This window comes from Bubalus kerabau, chromosome 21, assembly GCF_029407905.1.
Source record: "Bubalus kerabau isolate K-KA32 ecotype Philippines breed swamp buffalo chromosome 21, PCC_UOA_SB_1v2, whole genome shotgun sequence".
In the NCBI taxonomy this organism is placed as follows: domain Eukaryota; kingdom Metazoa; phylum Chordata; class Mammalia; order Artiodactyla; family Bovidae; genus Bubalus; species Bubalus kerabau.
The window spans coordinates 11,685,488-11,699,848 of record NC_073644.1 but is presented as its reverse complement, the minus strand read 5'-3'; the positions used below and the strand labels follow the sequence as shown (position 1 = coordinate 11,699,848).

At 44.7% G+C, this 14,361-nt stretch overlaps 1 protein-coding gene across 2 annotated transcripts in view; it reads right to left on the bottom strand.

Moving 5' to 3' along the window:
• TMX3 (thioredoxin related transmembrane protein 3) overlaps positions 1-13,040 on the bottom strand; it is a 40,362-nt gene extending 27,322 nt beyond the window's left edge. The window contains exons 1-4 of one of the 2 annotated variants that reach the window (XM_055558916.1): positions 12,784-13,040; positions 11,832-11,886; positions 8,520-8,559; positions 7,172-7,295 (exon numbers count right to left, since the gene is read on the bottom strand). In XM_055558916.1, coding sequence (XP_055414891.1) covers positions 7,172-7,295; positions 8,520-8,559; positions 11,832-11,886; positions 12,784-12,829 — 265 coding nt within the window. In that variant the 5' untranslated portion in view covers positions 12,830-13,040. Of the gene's footprint in view, positions 1-7,171; positions 7,296-8,519; positions 8,560-11,831; positions 11,887-12,783 lie in introns of those variants that run through there. The other variant, XM_055558917.1, reaches the window with a different exon arrangement.
• Positions 13,041-14,361: the final 1,321 nt, after the last annotated feature.

Genomic DNA, 14,361 nt, shown 5'->3' with positions numbered 1-14,361 from the left:
TACTTTTTAGGTCCATTCGTGTTGCTGCAAATGGCAGAATTTCACTTTTTTATGACTAAATAGTCTGCTGTGTATATATATATATGTGTGGGTGTCTCTCTCTCTCTCTGTCTCTCTCTCTATATATATAGAGAGAGAGATACAATATATATATATTATATATATATATATATATCACATCTTCTTAAACGCATCATCTGTTGATGGGCACTTGGATTGTTTCCATGTTTAAGGTATTATAAATACTGCTGCCACTGGGGTGTATATATTCTTTCAAATTAGAGTTTTCATTTTTTCCAGATATATACCCAGGAGTGGGATTGCTGGATCATAGGGCAGTTCTAGTTTTAGTTTTTTAAGGAAGCTCCATACTGTTTTCCAAAGTGGCTATATCAATTTAATTCCCACCTACAGTACACAACTGTTTTCTCCACATCCTCGCCAACTTAAGTTATTTGTAGACTTTTTGATAGTGGCCATTCTGAGAGGTGAGAGGCGACATGCCTTTGTGGCTTTGATTTGCATTTCTCTAATAATTAGTGGTCTTGTAGGTCTTCATAAAACCATTCAACTTCAGCTTCTTCAGCGTTACTGGTTGGTTACTGGTTACTCTTAGAACTAACACCCAAAAAAGAAGTGCTTTTCATGATAGGGGACTGGAATGCAAAAGTAGGAAGTCAAGAGACACCTGCAGTAACAGGCAAATTTGGCCTTGGAATACAGAATGAAGCAGGGCAAAGACTAACTGAGTTTTGCCAAAAAAATGCACTGGTCATAGCAAACACCCTCTTCCAACAACACAAGAGAAGACTCTATACATGGACATCACCAGATGGTCAACACCGAAATCAGACTGATTATATTCTTTGCAGCCAAAGATGGAGAAGCTCTATACAGTCAACAAAAACAAGACCAGAAGCTGACTGTGGCTCAGATCATGAACTCCTTATTGCCAAATTCAGACTTAAATTGAAGAAAGTAGGGGAAACCACTAGACCATTCAGGTATGACCTAAATCAAATCCCTTAGGATTATACAGTAGAAGTGAGAAATAGATTTAAGGGCCTAGATCTGATAGATAGAGTGCTGGATGAACTATGGATGGAGATTCGTAACATTGTACAGGAGACAGGGATCAAGCCCATCCCCATGGAAAAGAAATGCAAAAAAGCAAAATGGCTCTCTGGAGAGGCCTTACAAATAGCTGTGAAAAGAAGAGAAGCGAAAAGCAAAGGAGAAGAGGAAAGGTAGAAGCATCTGAATGCAGAGTTCCAAAGAATAGCAAGAAGAGATAAGAAAGCCTTCTCAGCGATCAATGCAAAGAAATAGAGGAAAACAACAGAATGGGAAAGACTAGAGATCTCTTCAAGAAAATTAGAAATACCAAGGGAACATTTCATGCAAAGATGGGCTCGATAAAGGACAGAAATGGTATGGACCTAACAGAAGCAGAAGATAAGAAGAAGAGGTGGCAAGAATACACAGAAAAACTGTACAAAAAAGATCTTCACGACCCAGATAATCACGATGGTGTGATCACTGACCTAGAGCCAGACATCCTTGAATGTGAAGTCAAGTGGGCCTTAGAAAGCACCACTACAAACAAAGCTAGTGGAGGTGATGGAATTCCAGTTGAGCTATTTAAATCCTGAAAGATGATGCTGTAAAAGTGCTGCACTCAATATGCCAGCAAATTTGGAAAACTCAGCAGTGGCCACAGGACTGGAAAAGGTCCATTTTCATTCCAATCCCAAAGAAAGGCAATGCCAAAGAATGCTCAAACTACCGCACAATTGCACTCATCTCACATGCTAGTAAAGTAATGCTCAAAATTCTCCAAGCCAGGCTTCAGCAATATGTGAACTGTGAACTTCCTGATGTTCAAGCTGGTTTTAGAAAAGGCAGAGGAACCAGAGATCAAACTGCCAACATCAGCTGGATCATGGAAAAAGCAAAAGAGTTCCAGAAAAACATCTATTTCTGCTTTCTTGACCATGCCAAAGCCTTTGACTGTGTGGATCACAATAAAAACTGAAAAATTCTGAAAGAGATGGGAATACCAGACCACCTGATCTGCCTCTTGAGAAATCTGTATGCAGGTCAGGAAGCAACAGTTAGAACTGGACATGGAACAACAGACTGGTTCCAAATAGGAAAAGGCGTACGTCAAGGCTGTGTATTGTCACCCTGCTTATTTAACTTATATGTAGAGTACATCATGAGAAACGCTGGACTGGAAGAAGCACAAGCTGGAATCAAGATTGCTGGGAGAAATATCAATAACTTCAGATATGCAGATGACACCACCCTTATGGCAGAAAGTGAAGAGGAACTCAAAAGCCTCTTGATGAAAGTGAAAGTGGAGAGTGAAAAAGTTGGCTTAAAGCTCAACATTCAGAAAACGAAGATCATGGCCTCTGGTCCCATCACTTCATGGGAAATAGATGGGGAAACTGTGGAAACAGTGTCAGACTTTATTTTTTGGGGCTCCAAAATCACTGCAGATGGTGACCACAGCCATGAAATTAAAAGATGCTTACTTCTTGGAAGGAAAAGTTATGACCAACCTAGATAGCATATTCAAAAGCAGAGACGTTACTTTGCCAACAAAGGTTCGTCTAGTCAAGGCTATGGTTTTTCCTGTGGTCATGTAAGGATGTGAGAGTTGGACTGTGAAGAAGGCTGAGCACCAAAGAATTGATGCTTTTGAACTGTGGTGTTGGAGAAGACTCTTGAGAGTCCCTTGGACTGCAAGGAGATCCAACCAGTCCATTCTGAAGGAAATCAGCCCTGGGATTTCTTTGGAAGGAATGATACTAAAGCTGAAACTCCAATACTTTGGCCACTTCATGTGAAGAGTTGACTCATTGGAAAAGACTCTGATGCTGGGAGGGATTGGGGGCAGGAGGAGAAGGGGACGACAGAGGATGAGATGGCTGGATGGCATCAGTGATGCGATGGACGTGAGTCTGAGTGAACTCCGGGAGTTGGTGATGGACAGGGAGGCCTGGCGTGCTGCGATTCATGGGGTCACAAGGAGTCGGACACGACTGAGCGACTGACCTGAACTGAAGTGAACTGAGTAATTAGTGATGTTAAGCATCTTTTCACATGTCTGTTAGCCATTTGTATGTCTTTTTTGGAGAAAAGTCCATTTAGGTCTTCAGCCCATTTTTTAATCAGGTAATTTTTTTTTTATATTGAGTTTTTTGATGTAAGCTGTTTCTATATTTTGGCATTAAACCCTTATTGATCATATCATTTGCAAATACTTCTGGGTCAAGGATATTCTAACTGAATACTGTTATTGAGATTGCCCTCTTCCAAGTAAAAATATAGATTATGTGAGTAAATATGTTCTTTTTTTTCATACTTTTATTGCATTTTTTTTTACATATAAATATGTTCTTAATGCTCCTCACCTCAAATTAAGAAGGCAGGCAAACATAAGCCCTGATTACCTTCAACTGCACGTAATTAAGAAGTGCCAAAATACAGAGACAAATGTCACTGATCTGGAGAGGGAGGGTATAGCTAGTAGCAACTGCTTTACATAACTCAAAATCTGTACACAAATCAAATAAAGAAAATGAAATATGCAATCAATGAGAAAAATGGTGGTAGAATTGTATAGCTGATGTTAGGGTTCTCGTAACAGGCTGCAGTGAGAGAATCCCAGCTCCACACTTCGTGCCATCACTTAATCTCCTCGACCTCAGTTTTCTTGCCTATAAGATGGAGTTGATACCACCCACCCTTTAGCCACTCGGTTCTTTGACCGTTAACTTCCATCCCTGATAGAATTTCAGCTGACAGTGCTGGGGGAGGGAGGAGAAGGGAGCTACCGGCATCCAGTGAGCAGAGGCCAAGGTCGGGGCTGAATATCGGACCACGCACAGGGAACTCTTCCCCTGAAACATCATCTGGCCCCAAATGTCCACTGGACCAAGTCGGAACAACCCTGAAATACAGTCACTGACTAGAAGGGCTTATACTCTAGAAACGTATGACTGATCTGCAAATTTATCTGCAATCACAGAATGAGAATAAGAATCTGACTGGCCAAATGCCCCTGAAAGTTTCTACATCACAGAGAGGTAAAATATGATCTTTATATAAAATGATGTCACACTCAGGCAGAAGAATAAGTGGAATTTTCAGTGGTTTCATAATAGATATCAGTACATGATTACAGGTAACATCGTAACATTTTAACTTTTGGATGAGAACCTTTTTGTCCTCATTTTTTAAGGAATATGTAGAAAAAGAAAGGCCAAAGTAACATCTGAATTTACACTGGACATAATACATCAAATAACACTAAGAAGTTATATAAATAGTTAAAACCATGCCATCAAGAAATATCTGATACAATTCCAAACACATATTACAGGATAAATTAGGAAAGTTCAAATCTCTCCCATTCAACAATTCTATACACAGAGACTTACTGGATTGAATATGATGGTGTTTATTTCAATCACTGCAATTACATGACTGAGAACTAAGCTATCCTCAAGTAGTCTAAGAGATTTTCTCTACTTGATCACTGAATAATCCTATCCCACGCCAAATTGAAATCCCTTAACGATCCATCAAAATTATATTTTACTTCGTGATTCTTTAACTCAAGAATCACCCGAAGTCCATGTTAAAAATACAGATTCTCATGACTCAATCTGATTTTCATTTGGTAGGGGAGGTGTGGGCCTTTGGAATCTGAATTCATACTGAGCACCAAGGTATCCTAATACAGGTAGCCTGCAGACTAAATGCTGGGAAACACTGATGCTGTGACCATCTGCAAAGCCACCTATGCAGGTGGAAGAGACAGGCAGGAAACTGCCAGTCCTCCAGGGCTCCACCATTAGAGGCAGAACACTGCCCACAGCTAGCCTGAAAAGGAAATTCAATTTCCTCACCTGTTTGAGTCCAAGTTCTACTAAAATGCCCGTATTTGAGCTGCTCTGAAATATTCAAGAAAGCTATAAGAATTATATGCCAAAAATCTATTTGTAATCTCTAAACAGTAGTTTTTGAATACTTAACAACTTTCTTTTTTTTTTAAGGAAGATGGTATTTTTCTCCATAGCACAAAAAACATCTTCTTGATCTATAAGGTGAAAAATGCATCCATCGCTGACATCAAACACTACCAGACAATTTACTTATGTTTATTGACTTTGACTCAGTGAAACTAATGAATTACTATATAGACAAGTGTACGTGTATGCACGTCTAATCAACATACATGCCTAGACATAAGCATTAACTTTCACAACAGTTAAAAGGAGAGATTTCTTAAACACTGTAAAAGATTATATCAAGAAATATCCACTCGACCACATTATCTTCTCTCTCTCTCTAACTTCTTACCATCCATCTCACCCCCTCCTAAAGCTGCAGCAGTTCACTTGTGTGACTCAACAATTCTAGTTCTAATATCTCACCTGCACTCTAGCTCCCCATATTCCCAAGCGTCAATAAAGCAAAACACCGCAAAGTTGGAACAGCTACTAACACAAAAACACAGAATTCACTGTAATTGTTTTTTTCCTGGTAATGGTAATATAGTTCAGTGTGAGTTTTGCTAAGACTCTTAACACTATTATTTTCAATTGTTTTTCTTTATACCAGAGCCAATCTATCACATCTGTGATTTAACCCTTACAAATGTCTATTAAGAATTATTGTCTCTTTACTCCCCTGCCAATCACTCAAGTCTGGCCTCCCAGTATCCTATATCAAGATGCATACAAAAGTCAGCTTAGATAATCTTTTTGCCTATAACTGCTCTTTTCATCCTACATGTTTCTGCCAAAAGCATTTTTATCAAATCATCTGCCTTCTCAAAAATGTGTTAGTGCTCTGTTGACAACTGACAAAACCCAAAACACCTTGTCCCACCTGAGAGGCTCTTCAAGTCTGGTATTATCCCTCAGCGCTTGACAAGCGCAAGCCACTGTGCCAGGGCTTTTGAATAAGAAATATTAATACAATCCTCACAACCTTGAGAATTATCACTCTCTCATTTACAGACAAGGGAACTAACATTTAGAGAGGTTACCACTTCCTCAAAGCAACCAAAAAGTAAGAGATGACTGACCTGGATTTAAAACACAGGTCTGTCTTCTTCTCAATTTATACCCAGAGTACAAAGCTCACTTCCTAAAACGAAATACGCATTTCGTATGTCACACTTCCACTTTCATTAATTAATGGAAAAAGGAACCTACATTTTATTGCACACTACAAGGGATTGTACATGTGCTGTATCATTTTAATCTCACAACAACCAATACAAAATGCATCATAATTAAACACTTACTGGTGTAGAAATCAAAGTTTAGCGATTTGGTAAATGTTAAGAAATGTTCCCCGGGCTACGGGAAACAGCAGCAGGCACAGTGGGATCTGATCTACTTTCTGAGCCATGCTCTACCCGAGTCTGTGTGACACCTCATATTCTCTGAACTTAATTTTGCCTTTTCCCAAATCCTTTAAGACAGGTATTGGTAAACTTTACCTGTACAGGGTCTGATAATAAAGATTTTGGCTTTGTGGGGCAATAGGCTCTGTTGTAACTACTTGATTCTGCCTCTGGGTCACAAAAACAGCCACAAAGACAACAGTAAACTCAGGAGAGACTCTGGTCCAGCGGAGCTCCATGCACAAAGCGGACGGGGTCCAGCCTCTGCCTGAAGACATTCTAGTCTCTGGTACAGACTCGCTGAACCTATTTTCAGCTCTACGATTTCGCTGTAATACCCTCTCTAATGTGAGAACTCTCCTGGTCCCCACTTGCATGTATGTTAGCTCGCCTCATCCTTCGAGCTCCCGTAGACTCCTCTACCATGCCACTCTGGCTGCTCAGACAACAAACTCTCCTTCTTCACCCTCACAGTGACATCCCGAGTTCACCACTCCATCTCCTATAGTTGTCTCAGGCAACTGATTATCTCAAGTGGGCTCCCAGTAGGAACAGGGGCTTCCACATCTGTATTAAGTATAAGATTAACAGAGATTGTGTATCACACGTTCAACAGTTAACCCATCTAACTTGTAAAACACAGTCTGAAATCTCGTCTTCCTGTTACCTTAAATACTGCTTCCTGTAATTAAAACACTTGGTTACGAGAACAGAAAAACAATAAACCGAGTAGCTGCTTACTGGAATAGGAAGTAGCATCCATCTTTCCCACTTTCACTGGAGAACCGAGGCTTTTCATCTCAAGACCAACTTCATTCCAAATCGGTTCCAGCTTTTTACAATGGCCACACCATGGTGCATAAAACTTGTTTGGAAAAAAAGAGAGGGAAAACCATTAAGATGTTGTACTACTGTGGATGTCAATCTTAACTGTAAAAGAATCTTTTTCCCTAAACAACTGGATAATAATCTATTTTGGACCAAAAGTCTAAATATAATTTTTAAAGTGGTTACAAAATGAACATACACAAATACAAATCTAGACATGTCAACTTCCAGGATACAACTCAACACTGATATTACTTTAAAGTCATTTTAAATGGCTACTGATATCTATTTCAGATACCTATTTAAAATAGATAATTTACAATTAAAAACATCTTTGCTCCCAAATGAGTTATGTCCATGTTAGATATAAAATTAAACCACCAAATACACTTCATATATCATATGCACACCCCTTAAGTGTTAATGATAAACATCAACTTATTTTTATTGCAAAAACTGCAATACAGTAGGTAACTCTGCTCCTGTAAGTATAACCACTGGTAAGACAGTTTGGCACAGCGCCAAGTCAGGCTGATGAAACTAAAATCCTGGTCCTTCCTTCTTCAGGATCACCAGATGGTCAGGGTGGTACTTAGGTGCCTCCCATTAGGTAGCATAACAAAAACTGTTTTGTACTTTTATGAAATAAGATTTAACTCTCTTGTAATATCAGCCTATGGAAACGTTCAAACATATATCAAAGGAGACAGACAAACCAGGGAGCTTTACGCTTCGCTGCCTGGCTTCAGTGACCGTCAGCTCTGCGTGTCTCATTCCATCTCTCTCGCTGCCACTCACCCCACTTTCTCACTGAGGCATGTCAAAATGCACCCCAGACATCACAGGGTTTAAACACATTCAAAACGTCACGGCGAGGAAAAGAAGATGGAAAGCTGATTCTCTCACTACCAAGATGAAAATATGAGTTTGATTGCCAAGTGATACTAATATACTCAATCTCTTAGATGAAATGAAATACTGAGTGAATTCTGTGATAAAACCATACCATAATCTCCTTCAGACATCATGCACACGTGGACTTTGTGAGAATTTCATCAAAAACAGGTTCCCCTGCCAGAGATCCTAAGGATCTGAGGTTCACTTTAATATAAAACCCCGATAGTACTATCTGAGAAGACAAAGTGGGCTACGCACACTGGTACTGGTACTGTCTGTTACCATATTTGGGTGAGGAGAATGGAAAGTCACATTTAAAATAGGAGAGGGATGGTTGATCTGTACAAAAAATTTAAATACTCACATCTACAAGCCAAATGTCATCTTTTCGATTTTCTTTAAACCTAAAAAACAAGAACACAGATCTTGCCTGTAGGTTTCCACTTTGCAACAGACTAGCACAGGTAAAGATAACAAATTGATAAATACGGGGGCACAGGACAAATTTTTCAGTAAGTTTTACTTTAAAAGTTTTACTCAGTGACCTCTAGATCTTATCCATTTAACACCTTAATAAAACAAGAGCAATGATAAAGTAATTAGGAGTAAAAATTCAAGTGGGACTCTGTAGAAACATAAATACTTCAGCTTGGAGCCCCTCTCCTCTACTTAAACCTGTGCCTAACAGTGAACAGAGCAGGGCGGGGGCGGGGGTGAGCCTTAGGAAGTCTGCTGGCAGGCCTGGCCCCTGAGTGGGATCTGGGAACCTGACTCTCAGGCGGGTTTCCCCATTTCCCGTTAAGGGGTTTACAGTAAAAAATTCTATTTTATATTCATTTTGTGGGGCTACCCAAGAAAGTGTCATGGCCACCTTAAGCAAACTGTTCAACCAGAACGCTCTAACCGATGGCCATTATTCTCGATGTCTTTGCAGGCAGCTCTGCACCCAGAGGTAAAGGGCGGGGGCCGCTGTCTCCCATCATTTGATGCTTAATAGCCTCTCTCCTAGGCAATGGCACCCCTCTCCAGTACTCTTGCCTGGAAAATCCCATGGACGGAGGAGCCTGATGCTGCAGTCCCTGCAGTCCAACTGCAGTCGCTGTGTGTTAGACACGACTGAGCGACTTCACTTTCACTTTTCACTTTCATGCATTGGAGAAGAAAATGGCAACCCACTCCAGGAGAGTTCTTGCCTGGAGAATCCCAGGGATGGCAGAGCCTGGTGGGCTGCTGTCTATGGGGTCGCACAGAGTCGGACACGACTGAAGTGACTTAGCAGCAGCAGCAGCCTCTCTCCTATCCCATCGATGGGAAGGAGCTGACTGGTACAGAATCCCAGACAGGGCCCCATGTGGAAAGGAAGGTGTCAGGTACACCCATGACTGCGCTCACTGATGAACGGCTGGGGCTGCAAACCCTAGGCATCACCAGATCCAGTGCCCTCGAGGAATCTGCACAGCAAACGAACATGGTCTCACAGGACCTGATGGTGCGGCCCAAGTCAGTGCAAGGCAGGGGACGGCTGGACCCAACCTAGAGACAGTGTCGTCTGCAGTCAGGATCCAGAGTCCCTATTGGGGGATGAGGAGCCAAGGTGCTCCATCTGCTGAGAACACTCTGGCCCGCATGGTCATCAGTCCCTGGGGAGTTAGCTTAGCCCCGGCCAGGGTTAGACAAGCAAGGCAGCCTTCTCACTCCGGTTCAGTCTTCTTCAGCCATGGCAATCCCTGCTCACCAGCCCAAGCTAGTACGGTGCCTGAATTTCCAAGGGCCATCCTCTTGTGCACCCGGAAGGCAATTCGCTGCACGTCTGCTCGCTCTGCGATGAAGAATAACTCAGTCCCCGTGTTCAGCTGACAAGCATAGAATGCCTGTTGGCTACTTCCCTTAGTCCCTTAGTCAGCACAGGGCCATTCTGGTGAGCGTCACGGAAAGAACAGAGCGCCAATCAGGGGCAGGACCGACCCTAAGCCCAGTGCCTCATCTTCACAGGGGTCCAGCAACAGGCAGGAGCAGAAAGCACAAACCCAGAACCCGGGCCCGGTTAACGGCCTCCTTGCTGACTGTCCTTGATCCCTCACCACAGACCCAGCTCACAGGAGACTCGGGTGGCCGCGGATGCTAGGAAGGTGGGCCAGACAAGCTTTTCACTTACAGGAGACTCTGTTCTTGCTGTTGTTTAGTTGCTCAGTCATGTCTGACTCTTTGCGACCCCATGGACTGTATCCCACCAGGCTCCTCTGAAAGAATTTCCCAGGCAAGAATCCTGGAATGGCTTGCCATTCCCTTCTCCAGGGGATCCTCCTGACCCAAGGATTGAACCTGCATCTCCTGCACTGGCAAGCGGCTTCTGTACCACCTGGGAAGCGCATTACAGGAGGGCCAACCCTGTCAGTTCAGCAGCACCCAGCTGAGGAGAGTCAGGGTCCCAGACTCCTGCCCCAGCTCACCCCCCGCTTTCTCCTCCTCGGAAAGGAGCAGGTCTGGGGTGCCACACCCTTCAGGGCACCACGATCTTTAACAAAATCACCTCAGTGTTAACAGCAGCTTCTCTGAGAATTGAAGCGCCTGTAACAATCCACGAGGGCGCCCAATACCCACCAGGAAGGCTGCTGAGCACCCAAGGGACCCTGGGGCTCTCTGCTCGTCAGACACCCTGCTGCGGGCAGGGGTGGTGAACGAGAACAACCAGCCAAACAGAGAGTCAAGACTTGACTCACTCACTGCGCCAGTGCGCGCCAGCAGACAGAAACGAGCTGCCAGCTCCTCAGCACTGAGAGATGCATCTCACCCCGGAGGAGGCCCAAACCAAAAGCGTCTGCCTTGCAGAGGACCCACGTGCAGAGGGGAGGGATGAGGGAAGGGACAGGAGAGGTACCAAGTCCACATGCAGAAAGGGTCTCAGCCAAGCCCCTCAATAAGGAGGTTTCCCTGAGAAACGCCTGAGGCAAGGCCCCCACCAGCACGTCTCCACAAGGGGCCCCCAGGCTGAGAATGCAGACGCACACAAGGGAGTCCGGCTGGCCTGGGGGCCTGAGTCTGCGACTATGGCTCACCCCACCCCAGAGACCGCGGCGCACGGTCTGTGCCCCACGTCTGGTGCGGGGAGAGCAGCTTCCCCCCAGAGCCCTGCCAGGAAAAGCCATGTCACTGCCCATGCTCAGGCCTGAAAGCAACACACAGGACTCTGGTCTGAAGCCGGACTCCCCACCTACGACAAGTAAGGCCTGGGGATTCACGCTGTGTTACTGGATGGCTACCAAACTCCAGCACCCACTCAGTAGTGACTAACAATGTACAGGTAAAACAGAAGACTTCAGCAGTTTTTCCTCTTATGACTGTTCATAAAACTGCCAAGTGCAATCCCATTTTGTGCATATACAGCACTTAGTGCAACTCCTGGAGCAAAACTGGTGCTAGGTAAGCACTGGCCATTGTCTGCTTTTAAAAGATTATATTCACACAATGTAGTGCACTTGAAACTAACATATAAATCAACTACACTTCAAAGAAAAAAAAAAATCTACCTCCAAACAAAATTAGCAAATTACGTACCACAGATTTACGTGCTCAATAAATCAAGTGTCATTTTAAAAAATATTGGACTCATACCAGTATTCATACAACATCACAGCTGGAAGAAATGAAGATACTATTTAAAAACAGATATACTCACGAGTCATCTAGATCTTCCACGTGTCCTTTACAGAAAGCCAGATCCAGCAGAAAAACTGAAAACAAAAGACAAGATGTATACAGTAAAATACATGCTAATTTATCTTGTGGCTTCCATTATATGCTTATTCACCTATAAAATGTTTCCAGTTTTTTACAACCTCCCAAAACACACACCATTCATCCGAGGACACAAGTTAGGCAAAAGCATAAGTCGTTCACCTGTCTAATAAATATTCATGACCATGTGGTGACAGCAAGCTCTACCTAGGCCAGTAATTCTAAAGGACGGAAGTTCCTTTTAAATATATTTTTTATTTCATCCTGTTTTTCATCATCTCATCTTTTGGGGGTAGATGTGAACATTGTCTATATTTCTTTTCCTCTAGAAGCAATTATCTTCTCAGCGATAAACTTCAAACGCCATTCAAAAATATTGTCCCCTCCACCTCCAAATTGACAGAAACAAAATTGGGTTGGACTCCTAACACTGATCACGGAGCAGCGCCGGGCACGCGGTGGGAGCTAAACGGTGCGAGTGGACCCATCGTGGGGAGGACAGCGAGGCGGGCCCGAGACTGAGCAGGACCAGCCGGTCCCCAGGCCACACCGCACAGCCCCGGGGCCCGGCCAGGATGCGCCCGCGCGGGCGAGGATGCCTCCGAGCTGGCTAGGCTCAGAGCCCAGGGACGAGCAGGTGTGCGCGCCCGCCGGGGAGGAGCGCCCTCGACGCCCGCCGACGGAGCCCACGCTCCGCGAACCCCCTGCCGCCCCAAAGGCCGGTCGGAAGGCGCGCGTCTCCGGCGGAGCAGCGCCTGGTTAAGGGCCGCCCAGCGCCCACTCTGTGTCGGGACCCGGGACCCGGGACAGGAAAGCATCTCGGCGGCCGCGCAGGCCTCTCCCCACCCGGAGACGGTCCCCGCGCCCGCCTGCACCGCCCCCGCGGCCTCTACCTGCAGCCCAGAACCGCAGGGCAGGTCCGCGCCTCCGAGCTGCCATGCTCGCCGCACAGGCGCTGCCAGAACCGACTCAGCGCCAGCAACAGAAACGAGCACCGGCTGCTGCCGCCTGCGCGCCCGGAAGGGGAAGCCGGCCGGCCGAGCCGCGGAAGGGAGGCGCGGGGCTGCGGGAGCGGGCGGGGCGCGCCGGCCTCCGCCACCCGCCCAGGCCCCGCCGACCTCCACCTCTGAGCATGCGCGGAGTCGCAGTGCCTGCGCGGGGCCGGCACGCATGCGCGGAACTGGCACGCATGCCTGATCGCGGCCCCGAAGCCCCTGCGCCCGGAACCGCCTCTGGGAGCGTGGGAACCTAGGGTGCGGGCGTGGGCGCCAGGGCGCCTTTCCCGGAAGTTAAATGCGCGCCAGACTTTGAACGGAAGATGAGGTAGACTAGCAACGCTAGAGATTTAATCCTGCCATCTCTTTCACCTGCTGCTCTTATTCAGTTGACAGTTAGAGTCCTGAAAAAAGATGGGTCTTAACAGTGGACAGAAAGATGGAAGACTCTGGATGCCGAGTGACCTTACATGTATTTGCAGAATGAATTTGGAATTTTCTTTGACCCCCGTTTGCAACCTGCGAGATCTGTTTCACAGGAGTAAACTCCATTAATGCGTTTTTGCCAGCTAAGCCTTCCTTTTAAAAAGTGTTTCCCTTGAAACTTGAAAACATGAAGTTAATCATGGGATGTAATTTATGATTGTTCCAATTTCCTGATTTTTGAAATAAGTAAACTACCTGCTATAAAACATTTATATTGCTGTGTGGTTTTCTACATAAAAGTTATTCGTAAAAGCTATTGAGTTTTATATGATAGTGATCGCTGCAAGAACTACTACCAATTACTGAATGTGTGTTATGAGAAAAAAAAAAATGGATTATGATGTCAGCCCATTCACCATAGTTTCAAAATTCTATGAGGCAGAAGGCTCATTAGTCAGTTCAGTTCACTCATTCGTGCCGGACTCTTTGCGACCCCACGGACTGCAGTACACCAGGCTTCCCTGTCCATCCTTAACTCCCGGAGCGTGCTCAAACTCATGTCCCTCAAGTTGGTGATGCCATCCAACCATCTCATCCTGTTCTCCCCTTCTCCTTCTCTTTGATCTTTCCCAGCATCAAGGCCTTTTCCAGTGAGTCAGCTCTTCACATGAGGTGACCAAAGTACTGGAGCTTCAGCTTCAGCATCAGTCCTTTCAATGAATATTCAGGACTGATTTCCTTTAGGTTGGATTGCTTTGATCTCCTTGCTGCCCAAGGGACTCTCAGGAGTCTTCTCCAATGCCACAATTCAAAAGCATCAATTCTTGTGGTGTTCAGCTTTCTTTGTGTTCCAACTCTCACATCCTTACATGACCACTGGAAAAACCATGGCTTTCACTAGACAGAGCTTTGGAGGTAAAGTAATGTCTCTGCTTTTTAATATGCTGTCTAGGTTTGTCATAGCTTCTCTTCCAAGGAGTAAGTGTCTTTTAATTTCATGGCTGCAGTCACCATCTGCAGTGATTTTTTGAGCCCAAGAAAATAAAACAC